The 27,305-nt window shown below is 35.2% G+C and overlaps 1 protein-coding gene across 5 annotated transcripts; it reads right to left on the bottom strand.

The window, feature by feature from the left end:
• Nucleotides 1–8,229: 8,229 nt before the first annotated feature.
• LOC116160603 (guanine nucleotide exchange factor subunit Rich) lies at nt 8,230–27,142 on the bottom strand. 5 transcript variants are annotated; one of them, XM_031473839.1, is made up of 21 exons: nt 26,846–27,140; nt 26,689–26,796; nt 26,485–26,637; nt 26,248–26,431; nt 26,068–26,201; nt 23,881–23,972; nt 23,559–23,832; nt 23,342–23,509; nt 23,078–23,293; nt 21,899–22,259; nt 21,575–21,852; nt 18,763–18,910; nt 18,603–18,712; nt 18,184–18,555; nt 18,020–18,134; nt 17,716–17,971; nt 17,413–17,669; nt 16,996–17,364; nt 16,809–16,938; nt 9,503–9,691; nt 8,230–9,455 (listed from the first exon to the last, which is right to left on the bottom strand). In XM_031473839.1, exons 1-21 carry the CDS (start codon nt 26,984–26,986, stop codon nt 9,113–9,115), a joined length of 4,398 nt encoding a protein of 1,465 aa, XP_031329699.1. In that variant the 5' UTR covers nt 26,987–27,140; the 3' UTR covers nt 8,230–9,112. The 5 variants fall into 5 exon arrangements, with proteins under 5 accessions (XP_031329699.1, XP_031329697.1, XP_031329698.1 ...); XM_031473837.1 differs by having other exon boundaries at nt 16,809–17,364; XM_031473838.1 differs by having other exon boundaries at nt 16,809–17,364; nt 21,575–21,849.
• Between the last annotated feature and the right edge of the window lie 163 nt (nt 27,143–27,305).

Here is a 27,305-nt window from a genome sequence, read left to right as displayed (position 1 = left end):
TCGTTATTATATCATTTACACCAAAATGAAAACTAAATATTGAACTTTTGAACATGCTTTTTTATTGTAGAATATCGCAAACTGGTACCTATGTAGCATTTCGAGGTTAAGGCCGTACGGTAAGAAGTATGATGGAACTTTAAAAGGTTTGAAAATTTACCTCAAGTCGACACCTATATTCTTGAAATCGTATCATAGACCTCTTGATCCAAAACAAGAAACAGTAACCCACGTAATTGCACAAGACAACACCAGTTTTAGGTAAGAAATTATACACGGCACCGAAACGAGCAATGTGCTTTCCGAATTCGCTTTATTACTTTAAAGAGTTGATTTTTAATATCACGACACTTTATAATTTGAAAAACAATGTAAGAAACATCGAGATAACACGCAATCGCGAGTTTAAATTCAAAGGGGACGCCATCATAACCAAACATTGAAACGTTTAAAAACACCGATTTATTTAACGACGGGCCGAAAATAACGACGTGCCACAATTTTCCAAGTGTTTAGTTTTAATTTTCTGGCGTTTATTTTGTTATGATCGTTCTTATTTTCAAAGAAAACGGAAAAAAGCTGCATACGACGCGTAAGCGGCTTCAACGATAAACTAAAAACTGGGTCACGTGACATTATGCGATGACGTAGTAGGTACGACGTCATCGCACGTGACTGATTTTAGAAAATGGTCCAATCACAGCGCTTTTAAAACAAAATTTGGCATTGTTTATTTATTACGGATTTCACACAATTTAGGAGAAAACTACTTTTCTTTTGTGAAAAACTAATCAGTGATTCTTATAATGAAATGCACAGAACAAATTAAAAATTACGTTGACGGAAATTGCCATCTTAAAAGTAACCCCCACAAATTTTAGGGGCATGATGATTCATAGTAAAAAAAGATAATTTGTTTATGATTTAGTTATTAAATTTGGGCATCAGATTTTAAAAAAAAAGAAGGAAATTATAACGCGTTATTTGCAATGGTGTAGCCGCCAGGGAATCCAGAGCCTTCAGGAAAAAATGAAAATAGTTACTAAAGGTCCCACAGTTTGGAACAGATGCCGTAGGGTTGAATTCTAAAAGGACAATTGAACGTCTGCAGATGTTCATGTATAAGGGCGAGTCCTAGGCTACCCAGAGACCGATTCCAACACAGGGTTACAAAATGTGGTAAAGGGCTCTTTAAGAAACATTTGCAATATCTTTATTAATTTTTTCCATCACTCTCGCAATAAACCTACATACTGCTACCTCAGTACTCTAGGTATGTACACCAAAACAAAAGTACACACAAGTTCTACTTTATGCTGACCAAGACCTATTGTAGCTGCTCTAGACTTCTACCACTTGCAGTCCAATAAAATAAATAACACAGGCCATATACAAATTTCAATTCGCTACCTCGCCTACTACCATCTAATGATTGCAATCTTGTCGAGATCTCACTTGATTAGAAATTACAATCTCACGTCTCGGGTAGTTTTCGAAAAAAAAATTGTTCATATTGGATAATTAGAAAGAAATGAAAGCTACTAACATAACATGTGATTATGAGGTTGATCAACACTGTGGCACCAGGGTGAGTAAACTATTGCAAAAAGCTATTAGCTAGTCCTTGTTTCCCAACACTCATATACATCTCATCATCACATGTATAAAAAATGGAGCACAATAGTTTATAGCTTGGTTTATACTTGACTTATCTGGTGGTAGAATATGTTAATTTATTTTCCGTACACCATGATGGTAGAAGGGTTTCGATTATAATAAATAATAACGTTACAATTCTTGTTGTTTATTCGAAATTATGCTGTAAAGGATCATGACGGTTGTTGGGGCTATAATGTAACTGGAATTCACAGTGATGACCGAAGGCTTTATTAATTAGAGCGCGTTAAAGCAAATTCAAATTTATGCGCGCTTGCGTTTTGCGTAGTACCGAGGGAGTCAATATGCAACACATCTGCAAGTCCGGGTGTTATAAAAAAGTTTCATTTTTGTTATCTGAAAAATGCGATGTTGTTTTGTTTTTTTAATTACAGATTTGGACAAAAATACACAATTTTGGTAATTTAACCGTCTTTCTCTCTAAAACTGAGAAACTTAGTGCAGACTTAATTTGAAACAGATTGTATAAGCTAAAAAATTATTTGGGACATGATTTAATTAATGTGGGGTTTTTGAAAAAAATAGATTGCGCATGCGCAGATCCAATGAGCGGATTTTTTCTGAAATTTTAAAGTAAAATACTTCCTAAAAAAATTAATTAAACGTAAATAAAACAATAAGACTGCTCACACGTAGACTAAACGGCGCAATAAAAGTATTATGCATCCTATTTGTGACCCAATGCTCCTTAAATTTCAGATAGGTACTCTTATAAAAGCAAATTGAAATCACGTGTACATAACTAATTTTTTCGCACAAGGACTGTTAATGTGGAAATTCGCTTTTTGTAGATCGTTTACGATTCCTTTTTTAACTTGTTTGATCTGCTGTTATTTGCAGGTTGCTACTAATAACAGCCAAACTTAAAATAGGTAGTTAAATAAAGAAATGCACTCACCTCAGGGTCTTCTATCCCGTTGACCAACAACATAACTTGCTCATTTTTGAATGAGTGAATCTTGATGTGACCGCCAGATTAGTGCACGTCAGCACAATAGAAATATTTCTTACTATTGCAACTCCTTTGGAATGCGTAGCGTCAATTTTTCCCATGTGGCATCATTTAAACTTATCTCTCTTTGATACACACGCCATTAGTCCTCAACGAAAATTCCCTGTATGTGGAGTAAAATGAATAGGTAATTAGTTATTGATTTGAGTTTACCAATTTGCAGAAGAAACTATGGTACCCACCCATAAATGTGGCAAAGGGGCAGGGTTCGCATTTTGTTGATAATGACAGAGCTTTGATAAAGAAGTTGGATCCGTGCATGTTTCTCTCTCACTCTGTGAGTACAGCTCTATGCCAATTAAGGAGCACGAGTTCCGTTCTGTGATCAACTCTCTTCTCGGATTTGTAGCATGCTGTATGTCTTAACAGCACATTACATAGGCTGTCTTGTTTGAGGAGACTGATTGCATCACAAGAAGGTGATGGGCGGTGGGTTCGTCAAATCCCTACGCCATTTCATTTTTTATTTATTTTAAACCGGGATATTTTTTTTAATAAATTCCTTCACAAGTCAGCAGGAAAATAATAATAATAATAATAACGGTCTTTATTGATTATGTTTTTGCTAGCCACGAAAAATACATTGCCTAGGGCGAGATTCAGGAGTAGAAAGTCTACCCCTGCTCTTCCATCTAACCCATAATGATTCCACTTAATCGACAATGTTGTGGTCATTAGTACGTAGATATATAACATGGATTTTACAAGACATTGAATCACAGAAAAGAAATAAAAATATTAAAAATAAGATAAGTAAAATAGAAACAAAATTCAAAAGTGCTCTAATTATTATTGCCGTAGCAACTTCGAAATAATGCGAGTTCTAAATGCTTTGAAAGTGTACTTACTGATGTCCATATCTAGTGTATTAAACCATTGCGTTAAATTATAAGAGAATGACCTCTCAAATATTGCCGTTGCATGAATAGGTGGTGTAAGCAGCCCAAAGGTGGTGTAAGCAGCCCGTATCTATTTGGCGATAGCGAAACTAAAAAAAAAAAAGAGTATTTTTCATTCAAACTGTTTAAATCTACCTAACAATTTCCATGAAAACAAATGCAGTCATATAGGAGTTTCTCAATCAGATAACTTTAACTTTAAACATCAAAGACCAACCCTTACTTCTACTCTTAATATATAAAAATCTAGTGTCATGGTGTTTGTGGTCGTACTCCTCCGAAACAGCTTGACTTGTCGTAAAGATTGCTGCTGGGTGTGGAAGGTGAGGCGACTATTCTATTCTATTCTAATATAGCGTTCTGAATGTTATGTAAAGACGGGGCTACTTTGGACAGCTCGGGTAAATTCGGACAACGGGACCGTTTAACATGTAAAAATTATGGGGTGGCAGTGAAATTATTCACGGGGTCACCTGATGAGAAGAGAGTGTTTGAAACAGTTGCCCTTGAACGTTTTATGAGTACGGATGTTTTTTTCGCACCCAACGATTTTTTACGTCGGTTTCCGTAAGTAAGCAATTTTTGACTTTTTTAAAAGTGGAAAAAGTAACTTGCGTACACCGAAACCTATTAATGATAGAGTCGTAGTTTTTCCACTTTTTGGAAAGCTTGTATGTTAGGAATGTTTCGTGTAATTTGTAGATTTTGATTAGTCCATTGTTTTTGTTCAGATCGTCCTAACCAAAAAAATCACCTTTTGAAGGGTAACTTCGGACAATGGTGCGAAGTTACAAAAGGCAACTGGGGAGCCGCCCCTACCAGAATTATTCGGTAGAAGTGTTAAGAGCAGCAGTAGCAGATGTTAAATCTAACAAAAAGAGCATAAGAGAGGCGTCGGAATTTTATGGGATTCCAAAATCGCCAATTGGTGACAAAGTTAAAAGGACTCATGATAAAAATCCAGGACGGCGATTTTTAAGAAAAAAAAAGACTGAGAAAGATACCTACTTTCACTTTCCGGATGTTCCTGACCAGAGCTATATTGAGGGTCATGATATTTTTGAGATCCTCAATCCAGTGCCTTTACGAAGGGAACGATATAAATTCTCTAACGCGCCAAAGATTGTTCTACAGTAAGACAACGTTATTATTGAACCAAAAACGAGTGATGACTTGTGATATATCAAGAGTTTTTTATTTTTGTTTATTGTAAGAAAATGATTTTTAGTTTCATACTTGTTATATAAAATATAATAAATAAGTTTTTGACTGATATTTTGATAGTAATGTTTTTTTTTAAATAAAACACGTTAAATAATTTGAAGAATTTTTGTATTTTTTGTTTCTATGTGAAAACAACCTTTTTTTTTTAAAAAACTTATATTTGTGCCCGAAGTTACTTTTTAACTCGTAGAACTTCAATTTTATGCATTTTTAAATATATGTCCGAAATTACCCCACATATGTAGGTAAATTCGGACACTTCAAAATTAAAAAAATATATATATACCTACCAGTAAAAAAAAACTATTTTTTTCAGCAAGTCATAGCGGAACGGTGTAGTAACCTACGAAAAAAAACCTGGTTCTATTCGAAATAAAATAAGGTAAAAAAAAAAGACAAAACCTCAAAAACTGTCCAAAGTAGCCCCTATATTGATCTGCAAACATTGATGTTGCGTGACCTAGAACCTACCTTCATTTTTCAAATTTGATATGAGTTGAGCAACAAAATTTTGATTCAGAGAGGGCCGTGGACATTTAGATCACGGCTAATATAATTTAGTAGGTATTGGTTTGCTAGATTGTTAGTTTCCTTGTACAGATAAAAACTACTCTCATCACTGAGGTCAATTACGATTTATACACATCTCTCTTTTAGGCCAACTCTAAATCAAAATTTTGTTGCTCACTCATTTATCACAACTCCATTCGTTAAGTAGCAATAGTTCATTCTAAGTTATCATGTTTTAAATCGGTTTGAGTAAATTAGGAATTAAGGATGTGGATCATGGCGCCACCCTCTGCTATGTAAGGCGCTACTTGAAACTTTGTCTTTGCCCTACGGTGCTACTAGAACTCCGCCTTTGCAAGTTACATAAAAGCCGTAGTTGAGCTGTATAAGAATGTTCTGGTAAAAGACAAGAACCCTCTGATGTGATTTAGAAAATGTCTAGAAAGCTCTGGAAAACGTCTAGAAACCTGTTACAAACAACTAACAAACTATGGAAATGGCTAAAGAAGCTCGGAGGGGGGGGGGATAAATGCCACTTCCGCATCTAAAAAGATGTGGTAGTTTTTCCCTAATGCGAATTGAGCAATGAGCGAGTCCAATCGCCCTTGTAGGATAGGCAATCGCATTATGTGGGAGTGGCCCACCTCAGTACCTCTGCGATTTAAACAACCCCTTAGTTTTAAAACGCAAAGGATGCCAGTATGGCCTGCTCTCTCACATAGAGATCTAGTGGAAGCAGACTTCTATGCCACCAGACAATCGCTCTATAACAGAACAAGGGTCTAATCACGGCAATGGACAGCTTCGGGATGGTCCCTACAGTCTGCCAATTGCGCGGGCCCCCCCTTGGGGGGCATCCTCTCACTACTGTGCACCTCAGTGTTTCGTTACCTATGCTGATGAGCCACTGCAGCTGTTCAATCCAGCTTCGTACGACTTTGTGAACGTGAACTAGAAACCTAAAAGATGGGGCAACTATACATTTTGTATAGTAAAAATTTGAACACCCTCTAGCAAAAACATTTTTCTAACTTAACTTTTTAATAAAGTAGAAACAAACACTTTATAACATCACAAAGATAGGTTCAGTGGTAGTATACAATCTAAAAAGTGCTCTGATTTACGTACAGAATAAAGAAAGTAAAAACAATGCCATTAGGCAATAACACATTCATCTCTAGTGGATTCCTTCCAGGGGTGTAAACGTTTTGTACTGATAAAGCTTGTCATCTCCATATCCGTACAACAGTCGTCCTACACCATTCTCATCGTAATACGGATATCGGTACTTAGGCCTAAAATAAGTCGTTTATACACGAATTGCATATAACGTGCACGTACCTTTCAAAATACTGAAAATTTGGCGCCTTCGGTGTTAAACTAATCGAAGCCAAAGTATAAGAGCATAATAAGGAAAAAAACTGAAAACGTACGTTAAAAAAAGAAGTTGGTGCAAAAAAATTACATACCCAAATGTAAACTACTCGCAACATTGCCTCTCACTTTTACTGTTAATGAAAGAGTAAGTCAATTTTCAAGGTGAAACTTGTTATTTCCAAGTGAAAGTTACCCTACTTTTTCCCACTTCTTTTCTTTTTAAAGGATAATTAATTAGACATAAATTTAAGGTGTATTAAGTAAATTCTTAAAATACTTCTGATATTGACACATTAAAAACTTTCTCTTACATAATATTGGGTAATAAGAAATAATGTTTGCAATAGTATATACCTTTAAAAATAAGCCAGTGATTTATTGTTCAACTGGTAGGGCGCGATGTTACTTGGACAGGTGAGTAAACCTTAAACAATTGAAATTTCCAAAATCTTCTGTAGGCCTTGATTCTCTGCGTTCTAGCTGCAAATTGCTGCGCTACAATCAATTTGGTCAAGGATCTTTTGCAATTTAACGTCGCCGGCCATCCCGTAGTTCACAAAGATGTGGAGTATTTGTTTGATCCTAATATCGGTGTTGAACGATCGCGATTCTACCAAGAAGTGAATGGGGTGTACGGTGAAAAGGCAATCGAACGTCTGGGACTTGGCATCGACGGGAAAGAAAATGAACGATTACAACAACAAAAAATTAGAGATATATATTTGGAACAGAATCTCCCTGTTGTATAAATAATATTAAACAATTTACGGAATACTAGTCTCCTTACACGTTTATCAAAAAATGTCTATTAACAGTTATTAAAATATTATTAACATTCACTTTTAAATTTGTCTACAGATTAAATTAATTGCGATAACAATGATTAAAATTGGTATTAAATAATATGCTATCACCGATACACTAAAGTTAGTATTTAAATAAATGACTTCCCATACATATTGCTTTAAATAAATTGCTAATCAATAATTAGTGCAGGTTTATATTAATATCATTTGGCAACTTGCTGATTGTAAAAATATTCTCTTTTTAAAGGTAAGTATATACACACTCTCGCAATGGACGTGAACGATAAGCAATCGTGTTTCAATAACAAATGAAGAAAGTGGAATAAATTAAGGTGACTGCGTGAATTTTATTGCTTTTCTGGTGAAGCCACACTTTTGAAACATTAAATATGAGGGTGATTTTGGCAAAATAAAGAGGGGAGTCATACAATTAGGGGAATTGACGTGACGAGGTTATACCGCATAAAACTTTGGCACAGTTATGGATCAAAAAAGCAATAAGAGTGAGTGTCGGCAACTATTTGTTTAAAAACAAATGATGTGCAATCCTTTAAGTACTTAAAAAACCTGACAAACTTTTTTGAGTAGCATCACTATTAAAAGACTTGGTGCAAATTTTTGTTTTTTTCACTAATACAGTTTTTAAATACACCCCATAAGTGCATAAAATAAAAATTATGGTAGCAGAAATAATTTAATTAAAAAAAGTTGAGACACTGCTTAAAAACTGTGTCAGCTTGGGATTTTTAAATAAAATAGCGCTTCACAACACAAGCAAAAAAGTTTAAAATCCTTGTAACATATAAATGCAACTGTATTGAAAAACAAAAAAAGAAGGTAGGTACACACTTTAACTGTTGATTAAGAAAAAGAAGGAAATCATGATGAACATTACGAATAGTTCATAAATTCTTCTAACAAAACAACTACAAACACTAGATTATGCATTAAATTTGAAGTGGATGATAAATTTATGGCCGTTTCAGCAAATTTAAGTTATGCATACCCTAAAATCATTGTACTCGCGTGGATTTTAAACTAAATTAAGGTAAAGAGCTAAATTGTGTCACTGATCCAGAAGAATTCAAGATACCAAAAAATATGACTCATTCCATTAAATATATCAGTCAATCATTAGTGACATTCTAGCTTCCATTGTTGAAACTAGAACGAATGAAAGAATTCGTTGTTTAGAAAACTCGATTAATTATAGTTAGTAACTAATTAGTTATAGTCAAATGCTGATGTGGAAAGAAATGCAATAGAGATGTCATAATCTGTTAATGTATAGAACAGCCATCTTTTTAAAACATATCAAGTCATGTATAAATCACCAGAGCATGTTGGAGTAGAAAATTGATGAAAAAAATTAAGAATATAGTGAGCATGTCATATCACATATTTACAAAATGAAAAATGGAATTGACTATTGGATATTCATAATAGGTAATGTCTTACTAAGAATTGGGAAAGCCTTCACGTTTCAGTTAGGCACGCTGCCATAATAAGGAATTGGACGACTTCGTATTGCAAAAGATTAACATAAAAAAAAACCGACACAATTGACAGATCATAACCTTAAAATTAATTTTGTACATTACACCGTATTACAAAACTATGCACCCTGTACTTGCAGGATCGACCGAACTATCATCAATAAAGGCGTCCTCTAAATCAGTCTGTGGCACCTCCGCTAATCGTTCGTTGGCAGAATGGCTCGTCGAACTGTTAACTCGTTTCTCTTTAACAGTCCCACTTTGACTAGTCGAATCTTGATTAGAGCTGCTCTTACGAGATCGTGAAGGAATGGGCGCCATATGTTTGGTGAAAGTCGCGGAGACGGCCTGTTGGTGTTCTTGAATTTGTTGCTGCTGAATTTTTGTGGCGAGAATTTTCGTTAGGACGGAAATTTGATTCTGTATTGCTAGCATGAATGTTTTGTATCCCAAACTTGAAGAGAATGATTAAACATATGCGAGTAGGGGTACAAAACTCACCATTCGCGATATGTCCAATAGCAAAGTAACTGTAAACCTTGCCTCAATCGTGAGATAGCCTCAATAGATTGCTCGGAGGTACGTGCGGCGTTCACTGTTCTTAGCACTGCCATGGCGTCTCGCAATAATATTGAAATCAATAGAGACCATTCCAAACAGCTTGCTTCCATAAACAGTTGCAGCAAGTACCTGTGCATACATGTGTAATAGTTTGTAACATATGCTAAACGAATTTACTTATGTATATCTACTCATTCAAACAACAGTCAACTCCAAATCTGTATACTAAGATTCAATTTCACAAAGAATCAGGCGAAGGAAAGGGTAGGGAAAGTTTAATCTGCTTTTATTTCATTACATTGTTTATTATGAACATTGTTACCAAATGCACAAAAATGAAAATGAAAGAAAAAAGAATAAAATGTATAAAATAAACGTCACAACACTTATTGAAACGAATGAATGAGTCTAAATTCACATTTGTGCCAGCAACCTTCAAGCTGACTATTCACATTCAGTTCGTCGCCAGCTCACGGACTCTTTTCTGGCGGGACTGCCATCATCATTGCTCAATACACACGTACAGTTATCATTGGAGGTCGTGGCCTGCTGTTCTTTACCAAATTGGCAGGTCGTCTTTATGATACATGTCACCAGAAGACTGCGCAGCGATAAAAAAAAAAAAAAGGAAGATGTGGATGAAAGAGTAGATTAAAAAACATCACAATGTATCTAACATGCAGCTAATATGAGAACTCAGAAATTCAAGATTAAATTATTTAAACAATTATTTAAGAATGAATTATTTATTGAATTTAATTAAACCATATATCACCAAAGAAGACAAGCTGTAATGTCACCCCAGAGAAAAAATGGATCGAGAGATAAAGCATCAAGATTATGATTCTCGACATTCCTCATGTTTTAGGTTTTACCGTGAAGAAAAGCAGGTCGTAAAAATATTATCCAGAAGACTTAGTATTACAGAAATACTAAAAATATTACAGAGATGCGTACATAATGTAGTGAATTTAAAGAAAAACAAGGTAGCAAAACAAAGGAATAGTACGACAAACATACAGTTAGCGACCCAAATTTTTCCCAACCAAACCTATTACCTTTAGGATCCTTTTTTGCCAAGAATTTTGAAGACTTACTTTTCACTGTGTTTTTTAAAAATAATTTTCATTTTTTTTTATGCATTTCAAAAAACTCTCAAGCAGGTTGTTTTCGATTCAACTCTTCAGGTGAAGGAGGGGGTACTGTAATGTCTCAATATCCATTAAAATTTCGATTTCTGTTTTACTTTTTCAGTACATAATAAGTTGACTTTTAGAGTGTATCCTTAATTGGTTTGACAACTTAACAATGTAGGTAAGATTAATTTTAGTTAGTTTAGTAAATGCGGCAATTTTTTGGAATTATTGCTGCTACAAAAATAAAAAATGCAGATATTTTGTCAAAGAAAGGCCTAAATGATAATGACATAAGCTCTCCAAGACATATTGGAGTATAACTTTAAAAATACGTAATTTTCATTCCATTTCAATGACATAAGAGACTAGTGAAGGCTAAATTAACAGTTTTCTTATTACAATTTTTAACTGAGCTAGCTGGAAGCAAACGTACCAGAAAGATAAAGTACAACAGTACGGCAAGAGAACCAAACAAAGAGAACACCAGAAAGAAGTCAACCCTTTACAAAATACTAAAAAAGTTAGTAACCCTTTTGCGAGGAAGAATTACAGAACCACCCTTCTATTTGTAACTGACCGTTACAGTTGCCAATTCTGCAATTTTTTTTCTCTATCGGGTGACGTAAAAATCCACTATTCAATTACAATTTATTCAACACTTTACAGAACAATAATACGGCAAAATCCGATAACAGTTCTGAATACACAAGTACAATATAAACAATATATTTGCCCACATTACCTTATGAAATATATTATTTTGATAATTTCTAAATGTTGTTTAAATGTTTGAATTGTGATAAGCACAAACCAAATAATCACAGCTCAGAAGTAATTATCTCATCATGCGATTAATGAGAGAGTTATACAAAAGTATTAGTTCTACATATGGAAACTTTAAATAGAATCGAGTTTGGCCTACTTCTGTGATCCGAGGTATAACAATTAATTAATGACAACAACACTCTATTTGTCCATTAAGTAACTTGTACAGAATTAAAGCCGAATTTCCAAGTCGCAATAATTGTATGAACTTAAAAGATCAGCGTAGTGATGAAAGCGAGGATATACTCCAAATGTAAGCAGCGAATAAATTTATTTTGTATTTGAGCTGTAGCATTGTATTTCAGTGTATGCGACATGCGGCAAGCAGACAAAGATACGTACTCCATCTTAGATCGACACAAAGAATAGTACAGGGTGTCCGATTAATAAAGGTCACAGGCCATATCTATGGAACTGTTACTTGCAATACTTGGGGAAAAGAGAAATCGCTGGAAATTATTTTCAAGTGTCTAGGTTTGCCGCTAGAGGGCGTAAGATACATGGTTAAGCAGAAAAATGATTTTTTCCTAAAGTATACTCAACAAACAAGCATAAAAAATGCATGTATCACAATTTTGTATGAATTTGTATGCATTAAATGAAGCAAATTTTGTTCTAGCACATTCACGAATTTTAAATTGCAATATTTATATTCATCGAAGTTTGCTATAAACAAAAGAACATATAACAAGCGATAATTACATCAAAATGAACGAGACGATGGCAGTTCAGAATTAACACTCTATATAAGTTTTTGAGTAACAAATAAATTATTCAAATTCTAAATCGGGAATATACTTAAATTAAATAATAAACTATAAAGGAAACAATAATTAGAACTACCTGCCATCATTTTCGATACAATATAGAGAATAGCAACTTCAATTTCAGTTCATAAATATGGTATGAATTCTATGTCTAATTCTCGCTACCACATCCTGTCATTCGCCTGGTTTGGAAGACTAGGTTCGTTATCGTCTCCCACAACCTAAGCAAGATAGGTCGGGTGACCTAGCTGGCCATGGAAAAATACTTCCTCCTCCTATCAAATGTCGCTTGTTCGCCTGGTTTCCAAGCTTCAAGGAGAGAGGGTAATACACACTCCTCAATTTTTTGCGTGGCATTGTGTTTCTCTTGTTTCAAAGTCAACTTAGATCATGATTAATATTGCAATTAAATTTGTGAATGTGCGTATTTTCGCCATATCTCTGCTTAGGAAACAGATATCAAAATGTGGTTATCACTGATATTTTCCCTTTTTCTTTTTATTTGATAATATATAATAATTATATCACTCCAACTGAAATTTACAAGAAAACCTGTAAAGTTTATGGGTATGTCAAACTGAGCCCTCTACCACTCAACAAATTGCGAATGTGGGTCTGGCCATCAGGGCTGGGTTTACATATTTTGTGCTTATGGGCCCCTCGAAATCGCCCCTCCCCCCAACCAATTATAAGAATTTGTACCATAATCAAAATAATTTTTTACTCTTTACAGAAAAATGTTAATACGATTTTCTTTCTCCTAATTTGCTCATGTTGATTTAATTAGTCGTACATATAAATAATAAAAGACACCAATTTCAAATAACATATTTCAAGTTTATTTTACAGTTTAAACAATGAAATCCAATATATAAATATGTAAATGTAACCACTGAATAGTGTTTCAGAGAGTTCAGAGAATCTAATACACTTATCTTTATACACGGTTCCCATACTTTCGTGGAAGTGTGAGGTTATGTTACACCATATTTCATGATTATTTTTAAGTTGGTAAAAGAGTGTGAGCAACATTCCAACATCAATTCCTTAAGAGGTTAGGTATGTTATTTTTCCCGCGATAGTACTGCAGATTTCCCAAATTTGTTTTTTTGCGGTCCCTAAAAATTTGGCGCTATGGGCCCGGATCCACATGGCCCCATGCTAAATCCGACCATGCTCGCAATGCGCAATAATTGTTTTTTGTGCATTTAGTCGTATCGGATTGCGCATGCGCAAAATAAATTTATTTGATTTGGCATTAGGTTAAGATGCCTCATTTACAACATTTCATATAAGTATTTTAACAAATGAAAAAATTGGATTGCACAAATACAAAAGATATCGTGCACAACTGTACACAGACAGACAGACGGAAACACACAGACGGGCAGATGGATGGACAGCAATATAAAATTAGAAACGATCTCGGACATTGTTAATAAACGCGCCACAGAGAAAAATCCTTCCTGGGTGCAAGACTCGACACTACATCGAATCAAATAGCGAAAAAAAGTAAAAAAATAGCTCTTAAGATAAAGAACTAGTACCGACCGAATTTTTGTGGAAATGTGCTAAAAATCTCATGGGACGAGATCCGGATCCATAATTTCGAACAGTTCCAAGATTGGGCTGCTAGTTCAAAAGTTGCAGCCCATTGAATTTTCCTTCGAAATTGGTTTCTAGTCTATAACTTTTGATTGAGAAGTCTAATCGAAAAAGTACGAATTGTTTTGGATTCTACGCCCCAAAATTAATAAGAAAAAGTATTTTCCCGAGAAATTTTGGTGCAGTCGATTTTTGGCAAAAAAGGAAGGTGCCCTTCTTTGAGGCCCCCAAAAAAATTGTCTCAGATCGACTCGGAAAAAAATTTTCTTATAGAATGTGGCCTGTAGAATCCATAATTTCAAACAGTTCCAAGATTAGGATACTAGTTCAAAAGTTACAGCCCTTTGAATTTTCTTTCAAAATTGGTTTCTAGTCTATAACTTTTGATTGAGAAGTCTAATCGAAAAAGTACGAATTGTTTTGGATTCTACGCTCCAAAATTAATAAGAAAAAGTGTTTTCCCGAGAAATTTTGGTGCAGTCGATTTTTGGTAAAAAAGGAAGGTTATACACTGCCTTTTTTGAGGCCCTAAAAAATTGTCTCAGATCGACCCGGAAAAAAATTTTTCTTATAGAATGTGGTCTGTAGAATCCATAATTTCAAACAGTTCCAAGATTGGGCTACTAGTTCAAAAGTTACAGCCCTTTGAATTTTTTTTCGAAATTGTTTTCTAGTCTATAACTTTTGATTGAGAAGTCTGATCGAAAAAGTACGAATTGATTTGGATTCTACGCACCCAAATTAAGAAGAAAAAGTGTTTTCCCGAGAAATTTTGGTGTAGTCGATTTTTGGTAAAAAAGGAAGGTTATACACTGCCTTTTTTTGAGCCCCGAAAAAAAAATTGTCTCAGATCAACCCGGAAAAAAAATTTTCTTATAGAATGTGGCCTGTAGAATCCATAATTTCAAACAGTTCCAAGATTGGGCTGCTAGTTCAAAAGTTACAGCCCTTTGAATTTTCTTTCGAAATTGATTCCTAGTCTATAACTTTTGATTGAGAAGCCTGATCGAAAAAGTACAAATTGATTTGGATTTTACACACCCAAATTAATAAGAAAAAGTGATTTCCCGAGAAATTTTGGTGCAGTCGATTTTTGGAAAAAAGGAAGGTTATACACTGCCTTTTTTTTGCCCCGAAAAAAAATATCATTGTATATAATATACATCTTTATATACAATGGTATACAATGGTAGTATGGATGGAATTGATCTTTTCTCTCACAAATACACTATACTTACAGCACTCCCACATTAGTGAATTGCGCAAAAGGACCTTGTTTGCGTAAATTCCACACAAAATTGCTATAGCAGTGTTAAAACGGTCTACGTGTACCGCTAATCCAACAAAAACGTTAGAAATTATACGCATAATCAGTTATATTTTCTCACTGTACCTATTTAACTTTCATTGCTAGCTAAATTCAAATAAAGTTTGTAATTGGGTAAAGGCGTTAAAATAATAAAATAAATAGGTCTATGGCCTGAAAGAATTAAAAGACTCCTTGCATAGGAAGCATAATATCACATTCCGGTGATTAAATATAATGCTGACAGTATCATGGTCTGTGTCTGGTGCAAAGTAATGACGTAATTCAAATCTCAACTTTGTTGTCAGTATATTTAAATAGGTAATACAGGTTACATGCTGCTATATGGTAATACAGCAATACAACAGCTTTGAAGAACAGTCACAAGATAGCAACACTTCCTTACAAGATTTTCTACTGCAACAATATCCTATCCCATGACACCTCTTTATATTATTTACTCTATGGCAGTGACCAGGATTTGACCTTGTTCCATTATCTTTGATAAGAACACGTTAACCCCTAACGAAATAGCGAACAAAACGTCACAGTAGGTAGTTGTTCTACAATGATCTTAACTCTAGAAACGAGTCCGGAAAGTCACAAAAAATCCCGAGAGGATTAGATGATAATGAGCTGTATCAGACATTAGAACTCAGATTGATAATAATAATAACAATTACTTTCTAACTCCTTTATAATTAGATTTTAACAGTTGTTTGCTTCGTGACACAAGTCATATCCCACAATTGCTTTGATAGAATGATAAGAGCAACTATCTATTGTATATTCTCTTATATTCAAAGGCGTCCGTAGGTTAGCAAGGATTCATCGCATTTGAACCAGATATGGCTGCAACTGCGAGTACGATACCTGTAAGACATTTCAAATATTGGCTTTAAACCCTTCTCCTCATATGAACCATTTATACAAAAGGAAATGAGTACACACTCTACCCACTCCAATAAGTTGTGACCACGCCCATTACATCCGCTTACATTACTCCAAATGAGTTCCAGCACTATACAGGGTCATTCTTGACGAGCGTCAGTTAGAAAGATATGGAAAACCTTTGAAAATGAAAATTAACTGATAAGTTCTTTAAGGGTTTTGGCACATGATTAATTGAACTAAAATATTTTCAAGATGGCGCCACTTCCGGAAATACCGGAAGTAGCAATCAACTTGTTATTTTAAATAGGAACCTCCTATTTTTTCTACATTTAGGATTCTACGTCGAATTTGGAGTACAACGATACCCCATAGTTGACCCTTTGCTCCAAATGACCCCTGCAAATTCAATTTTTGACATAAAAACTTGAATATCGACGAAGCCCTTGGAGCAAAGGGTCAACTATGGGGTATCGTTGTACTCCAAATTCGACGTAGAATCCGAAAATGTAGAAAAAATAGGAGGTCCCTATTTAAAATAACAAAGTTGATGGCTACTTCCGGTATTTCCGGAAGTGGCGCCATTTTGAAAATATTTTAGTTCAATTCATCATGTACCAAGACCCTTAAGGAACTTATCAGTTTATTTTCATTTTCAAAGGTTTTCCATATCTTTCTAACTGACGCTTGTCAACAATGACCCTGTATACACCTACCTTAATTGCACATCAGCTCGTTGTGATCCTTTCACCCCAGAATTCGATAGCTGCTCTAAGACTTGAGCCGTCGGCACTTCCCAGTGTTCATTGCACGAAATACTGTCACGATCCGCATCATCGTCGAACACTGAAGTTACAGAACTTTGAACGGTTTCCACTACATTACTAGGCACATTCTTAATACCGTCCAATAACTGTGAGCTTTCCAAATTGACATTTCTATCGAGCAAACCTAATTTACTATCGTATAAGTAGGGCGAGTTTAAAACGTCACCGTTCGGATCATGTTTTACCATGTAATTATCTTCAGACGTGTTTATAATTTCGGTTTGCGTTGCCATACTTTCCTCCTCTATTTCGCTCTTCGCTCTTTGACTTGAGCGCTCCAAGTTTTGAGATGTCAAAATTCCGGTACACGGTAATCCACCGGGAAAACTGACATAGCCGCTATCACCGACCCTGCTTGACGTCACCTGCATATTGTTTTGCGGATCCATATATAAGGTTTTAATCCGATCGTCGAGCGTGGGACTTTCCGGAGTAGTCGGTGTCGCTATAAAAAAATAAATGTGAAAGATCCGAACTTACGGCTGATTCTTACATGGAGGACCGGTAATATTCGTCAAATCCGTCGCGACGGGATACGGCCAATTAAATTCGTCGTGTAAATGTTTCAAAGCCGCAACAAAGTCGTCAATGCGCGCTGCACGGCCTCGCTCCTTGACCAACCATGTGACCAAATGGAAATCGAGATGCGCCGCAAAGTAACCTAAATCTGTGAGGCGATGCGCCGACAGAAGCCGCCTGGCGTGTCTCTGGAGTATTACGTCAATAAAAAACTCCTCAGCGGTGCCATCTCTGAAATGCAACTGTAGCTTTGTGTGGTTTTGCATTCGATTATCACCTGCTTTCACTATTTCGACTGACTGACGAGTTCTTCTTCCTTCGTATCACTGTTGAAGCATCAGACACGCTGTTTATTGCTTTGGTCTCGGCGATTTTCGCAGACATACTGAATCTGCGTCCTCTGGGACCTTGAAAACTACCAAGTATAAAAGTGAGATCATCCGCATCCGGCGTAACAGGTGGACTTTGAGCGCTCAACGCCAACTTTCCGGGCAAAATAAATGAAGTACGTGGGGACTCAACGTCATTGGGGTCTAAAAATATGCCAATCATTCGAGATACCTACAGATGACCACTTTTACCTATCGCTCTCAGAAACCTGACTAGTTCTTTTGCTAATTCCCATTTTGATTGTTCTAACGCGGTATCCAACAGCAATGTTGCGTACTGCCTACTGACTGATGATGTTTCTAAATTCTGAAAGTACGAAATAAAAAAGGCCACAAAGAAAGGCTGTACACGTTACTTGTAAGATGATTAAGTACGAAGCCGCAGTATCGAGCTGTCTTTTGGCCATGCATTGTTGGAAAAGTTCCGTAGGTTTTCCGGCGACCGAGAAAAGATACGGCCATAAGGCAATTTCAGTCTTACGAGCGCATTGCACGACGGTTTGTAAATAAACGGGAAATTCCATTATAAATTCTATGACACTCGGCAGTTGGGCGTCAGGTATCGGATCTTTGCTTGTAGCCTCCTCCTCCAAAACCTCGTGCAACAATAACTCTAAAGAGTGAGGAAAGTAGGGCAAACTATTACAACTCCTGGCAATTTCCCATGCGTGGAGGCCTAAGTTCCGCCTAATAAGTTGCCTTAATATCTGATGCAGATACACTTGGCTCTATAATTGATAAGTTGGTAGCCTGCCAGATGTACGTTGCCACTTACCGTTCGCTGGAGTACACTGAAGGGTAACGAAAAGGGTGAATTACAATCGCTGGTGTATAAAACTGTGTCATTTTCCGCGCCGAGAATTATCGCGTCTTCAAATAGTATTGCTAGAAGATCAATTTATTGATTAACAAATCTCGAGCGTTACAAGCACTACCTAAAGGGTAAATTCGTAAAGAAAACGGTAGCATTATCCGCTTTGACATGAACGTGTGAGTTTTATCTCCGTCCTTTGGAAATAGAGGCAGCCAAACGCGCATTCCATGTGACCCACAAAACAGCCACAAAGCTTCAGTGAGATGCACCTTTAAAATAAACAAAGTTATACTAAGTCTTCTATAATACTATATAAAACACTGAACTATAATTATTTAATTACAGTTCAGTGATATAAAACATTACTTTATTAAGGGGCTTTTACAGTTACAACTGCTCCGATTGTATCACACAGCCAATTTATAAGCTACGTAGCTGCCCGACCCGGCTTCGCACGGGTGTTTATAATTTTCGTATTCGTGGTTACATGTTGGGCTGGATGTGTATGATGTCGGTTACAGAAAAAATAATACTTAAAATTTGGATTGAAACCCCTTTCCCGAATTATATTTGCATCAAAAAATGATGTCATTTGGAATACACATCATAATGTTGAATAAATTTTCGTCTGCAAGAAATGTCGATGGGAGGGTTTGGATGTGTATGAACAGAAAAAATAATACTTAAAATTTGGATTGAAACCCCTTTATTATATTTGCATCAAAAAATGATGTTACACCGTTATAATGTTGGCGTTGTAAGGTGCCCGAAGTAATAAATTCATTGGTTCCGGTGGCATTGTAAGGTGCGGTAATTTGAGCTTTCTACTGGCACAATATAATCCTGCTGGTTCTAGTCGAAACCTCAAAGCGGAAGGAATTCTGTGGAGTATTGGACTCGATCATCAACTTTTTGGACGATAATTTGAAGACACTCTGGTTTACACTAGAACCTAGAACTACCGTTTTCTTGTTCCAAAAAAATACTTTCTCATTGCCTCTTTTTGAGCACCCTTGGAAGCTTCTTAATATATAACGTTTTGTTTCGGAGAAATGATCACAAACTATACTTTTTTATATGGCTCGTTGAAAAAGTACCTACATACCTACTGTATTTAGTAGCACTTTTTATTACGAATGCAATTATGCAGGTATGTACAAAAGTAGGAAATTGTTGGTTTCAACAGGATGGTGCACCCGGGCACAACGTTTAATTGCGCATCCTTTCTCTAATTTGACCATTGTCATCTATGGTTTCGATCTCCATAATAGACATCCTTATCTTGGACACAGCTTATAGATTTTCTTTCCAATTAATCGGTCAATTATATCCGAAGAGTTGGTCAAACAAGGAAAATCCTGCCCCCCCCCCCCCCAATTATCTCCACGGGACGTCCCTGCGTTTATCTGACCCCGACTTTTACCACAAGCGAGAGAAAGCCCGCACCAATGATCAATGAGTACTTCGTCGTACCTACTGTAATTTATAGTAAATTTGGTAAATTTAATCCGTTTATGGCTTAATTGTATGTTGGGTCTGACTGTATTTTTAAACCTTGCCCTTTTTATAAATAGAATTTGCGGAGATGTTTTGAAAGTAGCTGCAGATTAGGGTAGGTAGGTACAAATTTATATGTTGACGATTATTTTCATAAATTAATTAGTAACGTTTGCATCCTTCGCGTGCATTTCTTTGCTTTCATTTTTAAGAAAAGAGAGCTTCACATGTTTCGATAACGCAAGCACAACAAAAAAAGAACTATCTAATTTGATGCAGTCGTTCTGAAATGATGCGCGTAAATAAATTTCAGCGATTCATTTTTAATATATAGCAATGTATATATATAGATAGACATAGAAGATTGCGATTTATACGACGAAAGAAAAAAAATAGTTCGTGTAAGTAAATGCAGCAGTGGGCAGTATCTGAACGTATAAACCGTTGACGCCATCTATTAGTTATATTGCGATTTAAACGGCGAAAGAGAAAAGTCTTGTTTTTACGTCTTTCCGTACAATTTTTTGAAAATTATCTTTTATACAAACCTTGTCCTGATAATGAGAAACACAAAAAAAAAGAATTATCAAATTTGGTGCAGTCGTTCTGAAATGATGCGCATACATAGATTATGGCGATTCATTTTTATATATATATAGAAGAGATATGAACCAGTCACAGTAATTCTCAATTTGAAGAGAAACAGTTACTGAGACTGCACCTTTCAAGAAAAAAGTTGTAATTTAAATACAGGGTGTCCATTATGTATGGAATATAGTATATATCTCAGTAAATATCGAATGCATACAACATTTTTGTATATATAAGTTGTTTAACATTTTATTTCCCATAATAAGGCGGCATTCAGCTGTTTTTATTTCAGAAAACAAATGAGTAATGAAAAACAATTGAATTTTTTTAATGGCAGTGCACCTTTTCATTAGGCTCATTTGATAGAGATTTTTTTTCTCTTTTTGATGATATAACATGTTAGTACCCTAATAGTTTTTTTTGTTAGTGAAAAGGTGCACTGCCATAAAAAAAAATTCAATTGTTTTTCATTACTGATTTGTTTTCTGAAATAAAAACAACTGAATGCTGTTAAACAAATTACATTATAGAAAAATGTTGTATACATTCGATATTTATTTATTTATTTATTTTATTTACGTTTATTGATCTCATACACGAAAACACAAGTAAGAGATTCGTCGATTAAATTATTGGAAAAAGCTAGCTATTGATACAGAAAATCAGATATATTGTAGTAACAATTTTGGATTAACATGTGCTTTAATCTATCTTTGAAGCTCGCTTTTGTTGGTGCATCTATTATCTCCTTGGGCAGTTTGTTATAGATCCTAATCGTCATACACCGTCATATACCGAGATATATACTATATTCCATAAATAATGGGCACCCTGTATACACAAACCTTTTCGGCCTTACTTCTCAGAGGAACCCAAACGCTTTCAACACAGCTGGCAAGGACTGTAGGCATGGTACACGTAGAACGATCGCCGCTTCGGGACTCCCTTTGCACTAATAAAAGCCGGCCACTGACATTAAGCACGATGCTTTCCGAATTGCGGCTATGTCCTCGGCTTGCTTCAGTACGAAGTGACGTTAACGTTACCGAAGTAACACACGCCGGATGAACACATAAAGCGGATATATCGATAATCTGCAGTCTCGCTGCCTCCACGTTTCCTACTGATATAACTTTTTGGTAAACTCTACCGGCACAGTTCTAACTCACCCGTGTCCAATTTGCTAAGAGACCAAATGACAACTTGACCGTCCGATCCGAAAGTAATTAAGTTATCCAGTAGACTATTTATGAGCAGGACGGGAGACGAAACTTTAATAATTTTAGCGAACTTATTATCTAGTTTGCTCTCCTTTGGATAACAACGGATTTCGTCGCGATTGTCAATCATACTATAGCAGCCGACAACGACATAATCGCGCCACCACAATATACCGCCGGTCACGACAAAGTCCTTTTCCTGTGTTTCGTTTCCAAACAATTTCCAACGCCGCGTTAGCATCGAGTAATGAGCCAGTCCGGTACGACCGGCTATAGCTACATTCTGGCCATCATGATCAATGCCAGCATACTGAAATCAAACATTTTTTTTTTTCAATAAATCAATCACAAGGTGTATTTTCAATTTTTAAAATTTCAGAATATTCAGGCAGGTTATTTTAAACAACCTTACACCGTCCCCCTACAGTCATGCCGCAGGGCTAGTTATGTGCTACACAACCAGAAAGCTTTTGTACATTTTTTACTGGTTATACTTCCATGCGCAAAAAACTTCAGTAAATTGAAGAATTATTAGTTGTTAATTTTGTTTAAACAACCACCTTAAAAGAGTAGATTTGAACATCTGGAAATAATTGCGTAGCATATGTAAGAGTTTATCTCCGGTCGTAGATAAGAAGTTTTGTTACCGCTGCGTAAGTTAATTAGCTTCAAGATAAGAAAACACGTCTACTTTTAAAAGACAAAATATCTTCTAAAGGGCGCCTAATTTTATGCATCTAACATAACTTTTTAAAACAAACATCTGGCTGTCATATTCATTAGTTTGAATGTTGTTGTTTTGATTTAACAGAAAATAAATGTTTTACGCTCCTTAAACCGTTACCGGCACTATACCAATTGACAATATCAACTTCTTCTTCAGTTGAGTACATCGCACAGGAACGAAAATAAAAATATGTAACCCAAAGCAACAATATTCAAATTAATTAATGTGACAGCCAGATCTTTATTTGTTTTAAGAAGTTATTTTGGGTGCATAAAATTAGGCGTCCTTTAAAAGGATTTTGTCATTTAAAAGTAGACATAGGGAAAAACAATTCACATAAATTCCTATGTCTACTTCTTAATGAATATCACTGTATAATCGTAACGCCTAACGAGACTTACACGAATTGGCCAATTTGTAGCCGAATAAGTTGAAGGTATCGGAATAACGAGCCACTGTCTGCCTTCCGCTAAAGTAGATGAAGCGGAAATAGTTCCGTTTTCAGTAAACAATCCGTCATCTTTAACTAAACGATCAGAAAATAATTTAATTAACGTACATGCAGTATTTATATACAAACGATCGTCTCCTTGCAAAAATAAGTGGCTTTGGTGACTCTAAAAATGGAACTAAATTTTATATGACAAAACGTGTTTAGTGCCTACCATGCAAGGATTGCTGGTAAGAGCGCTCTTTACAAAATCAAGTTGTATAACATTATACGTATCTTCTTCGTCGCTATTGCTATTTACATCTTTTTGGTCATTTTCTGTGCTATTCCTGTAGGTGTGTTTGCGTATCATCCAAAGTTGGTACCCTTCAGTCGCCCATTCCTAAAAATCAAAAGCTAAGTAGATGACTCAGAAAGTGGTGCGTCTGCACCATAGAGGAGACATGTAGAGGATTGCATCTTTCTAAATCGACATGTAAACCATAATCCCATCCCAAAGAACACATAAGCAAAGCGCCAAAAGTTGACCAGAGTGCTATACCACCTCTTGCCCATGAAGCGGCCATTGCGTATCCGTCCGGCGTCCACTTCACCTGGTTAACGACGCCCGGACAACCCGGATAATCTTTACTGCTCAAAATGCAATGGTGCGAAAGCTCTAAACCTCCTGTGCTCTCATCAATATAGTACACAACACACTGCGAGCTGTAATTCGTATCAAGTAGTTACAAATACTGAAGCAAGTGCACTTACTTTGCTCTTCCGAATGTCAACAGCCTATATTTATGATTAACACTTGCGCAGGTGGCATCTTCAATTCCCTGTGCCCAAATACCTTGGGTTTGCTAAAACACATTGTGTTAAAAATCGATTAGTTAGGTCAAAGGCACTAGATAGGTACTGCCTGCATAAGTCAATGAAGAAGAATTCATAACTTTAATTAGATAAGTGAAAGCTAATTGTCTGACTTTTCGAATTTTGTTGAAATTGTGAACTTTTTTAAGTTTTTCGAATATTTAATTTAATTTTTTTAATAATATGCATATTCAACCTTTCCAAAATTTCAATTGAGCTTCACAATTTTTGTTAGTTTTTAGAATTGAAAATTACCTATTATTTTGGGAATTTTTCAAATTATCTAAATTCTCAAAATTTTCTTCGAATTTCTTGCTGAATTTTTTTCTGATTGTTTTTAATTCTCCCAATTGAAACTATGATTTTTTAGACTTTTTATCAACTTGCATTTTTCTGCGAATTTTTAAATTCTCATCTAACCTTTCCTTGTCTATATTTTTTACATTTACTTTAATTTTTTCAAATCTTCTGATTCTGATTTTTTAATTTTTTCATTTTGGAGTTTTTTTAAGTTCTTAACTTAGTATCCCGAAATATGAATTCTTTAAATTTTTGTAAATTGATGACCAAATTGTTTTGATTTTTTTTCTGTTTTCTAGTACATATTTGGAATATTTGTGAGCACTTTTAATTTTGTATAAATATTTCGAATGTCATTTCCCGAATTTTACGAAAATGTTTGAAAGTTCCGAATTTTTGTATGCACAATTTTGCGGATTCATTTATTTTCCGAATGTTTTTATTGCCTTAATTTTTTGGATTTTTTAAACTCTTTAATTTTTTTGTGTGCAAAATTACCCTATTTCTTAAAATTTCTATACACATACAAATTGCTGAATTTTAATTTTTCTCAACCTTATAATTTTGCCAAACAGCACCAAATTACACAGAAATTTGGCTTCAACTCACCCTTTATTACTTAATAATAATATGACTTTATTGCACTCACTAGAAAACGTAACTAATAAATAAATCATGTTATGATAAGGTGCAAAGGGCGAAGTTCAGATCCTAATTCGAATCTGTTCTACCACTTGACCCATATATAAAACTAAGCGTGGTTTGCACAGATAACATTACAAAGGGAAACACGAATATAAAAATAACAATAATTTTAAAAAAAAGAAACAAAAATGTTTGAAAATTGGGTAAAAAAATGGATTTGTCTGAAAATTGGCAATGTTTGCAAAAGAAAAAAAAAACAACACAACAGTTCAAAGTTGGCCCTACGCCGAAGGTTGCTATTTTTTAAGATAAGAAAACTACCCCTGTTTCCAAATAATGATAAAATTGTAGAATCAAACATGCAATCTGTAAGAACACAATGAAGAGATAGGGTTTGCATAGGTCATTAGAAAAATAATTGAAAACTGAATTTGTATAGTTTCTCATATTAATAGTCGGAAATCACGGTTAGTGGTTTCTACAGAATCGCAATCTTCTATAAAAATGACATTCTGAAGGACATAAAAACCACCCCCTGTGACAGTAATCATTTAAAAAAATGGAACAAAACGAACATTTTCAAAACAGGAAAACCTACTATTTTGATCTCCACAAAATTTTACGTATCATTAATGGTTTTAGAGATATTTTGAAGAACAAGCAATTTTTTTTAATTACAAATATGCCTTTTCCGCTTCAAGCCCAAATTTGTTCTAAACTAAGCACATTACTTTTTGGTCACGACAAAGATATGGACCAACATTAGTTTTGTCATTTCTCCCAAAAGAATTACCTTCAAAACCACACAGTCATAAATGTCAAACCGACACAATGAAGCCATCCGTCCCTGAACAAAAAAAAAAAAATTTTGAACCGTTGTTTTATGTACCCAATATTTGTTTTTGTTTTGGTCCCCTGTATCACTCAATTGTTTGACATAGTTACCTGTTACACTATGTATAACATTGAATGTCAGATCAAACAAGGGCTACTATTTCCTATTTACAGTTATGGATTCTCAAAATAATACGCTTGATGGTAGAAGCCCCCTATAGCATCATTACGGAACCAACCTAAAGATTAAAAATCTCTTCCAAATACAGTCCCTATCTAGTGCAGTATTATTGTAGCCCTACTTACATTTGGATCAAACTTTAAAGAAGACGCTGTTAAAAACGCTGCCCGTCCATCGTTCAAGGCAATTGCAAAACCTCCCAGTAAAGGCGAATATTCCATTTCAACAATGTACGTATTTTCTTCCACAATTGGAATAGCTGCAAAAAGATGTGTTAACTACAGACCTACCAAAATTTCGCTAACCTTTCGAAACTTGTTGATTTATACAGAACGGAACCCTTCTTAAATCTAAATTGTAATCTCTGTTTTGCGATCCATCCCATTGATATCGTAATACATGTCCTTTACTAGTAGCTACCATTAATTCTGTCATGGTGATGCAGACGATACTGCTTATTGCACCATCCCAAACTGAAACTTCTTTATTCTAAAATAGTAACAAATGAAAACAAACAAAAGGCCAGCTTCCTACAGACATACTAATGTTAAACTCAATGCAGGAATGACCTCCTTAATGAACAGTTCTGCACTGTCTCTCCGTAAGTTCGCATGTGGTGAATCTTTCAACACGTACACTCCTTTCTGATCGGCGTTAACAGATACATTGTAAAATAATAAATGACCCTCGGATGTCTGAAATAAAATTGGTAAACACAAATCGCAGACTACTCTACAATGGCTTACAACAATAACAAGCATACTGGAGTCAGGTTTCCACTCAACTATAACATTAATACCAAAATCCTGAATAGATTGCGGTGTCCGCCGTCGAAAATCGATTTGTACACACGGCTAAAACAGGCACGTTCAGAGAGAGTTTTAATAGTTCGATCTCAAATACCTTACAAAACCAAAGGGCCAAAGCATCGTCAGTTAAAATGGCAAACAAAATTTTGTCCCTATTGCTAGTAATATGTTTAATTTTCGTTTGACCCAATTCGGGTACATCCAAAACTTTAGGCCAGCCCACGGGGAAATACATTTTCAAAAGTTTTACGAAATTAAATTTATTATACACATTTCGTGGAATCTACATGTTCCTATTTTTTGAAAAATGTTAAAAAATTTAACAAAATTAGGAAAACATTTCTCTTTTGAGAAGTTTGACGTTTTAAATTGGCAGTTCTTATACAGCGCAATTCCTACACAAATAGTTATTTTTCATACATAAATTGCTTAATGTCTCATGATCATTTTTATTATAGCCTGTATAATAGGAAATGAGGCGAGGAACTAAGGTACATCATTTTGTTCACGCTGTAGGATTTCAAGTGACTTCCAAAACCATTTTGAGAATCTTT

The sequence above is a fragment of the Photinus pyralis genome, unplaced genomic scaffold (assembly GCF_008802855.1).
Source record: "Photinus pyralis isolate 1611_PpyrPB1 unplaced genomic scaffold, Ppyr1.3 Ppyr1.4_LG1, whole genome shotgun sequence".
In the NCBI taxonomy this organism is placed as follows: domain Eukaryota; kingdom Metazoa; phylum Arthropoda; class Insecta; order Coleoptera; family Lampyridae; genus Photinus; species Photinus pyralis.
The sequence above is the reverse complement of the archived record's forward strand: the minus strand, read 5'-3'. Positions and strand labels throughout refer to the sequence as shown.

Coding starts and splice junctions, on each gene's coding strand:
- LOC116160603 (XM_031473837.1), bottom strand. CDS start 26,986: ATGTATTTCCCCGTGGGCTGGCCTAAAGTTTTGGATGTACCCGAATTG. Junction 26,797..26,845: donor TGGCCCTTTGGTTTTGTAAG/GTATTTGAGATC, acceptor TGCCTGTTTTAG/CCGTGTGTACAAATCGATTT. Junction 23,294..23,341: donor TTACCAGCAATCCTTGCATG/GTAGGCACTAAA, acceptor TTCCATTTTTAG/AGTCACCAAAGCCACTTATT.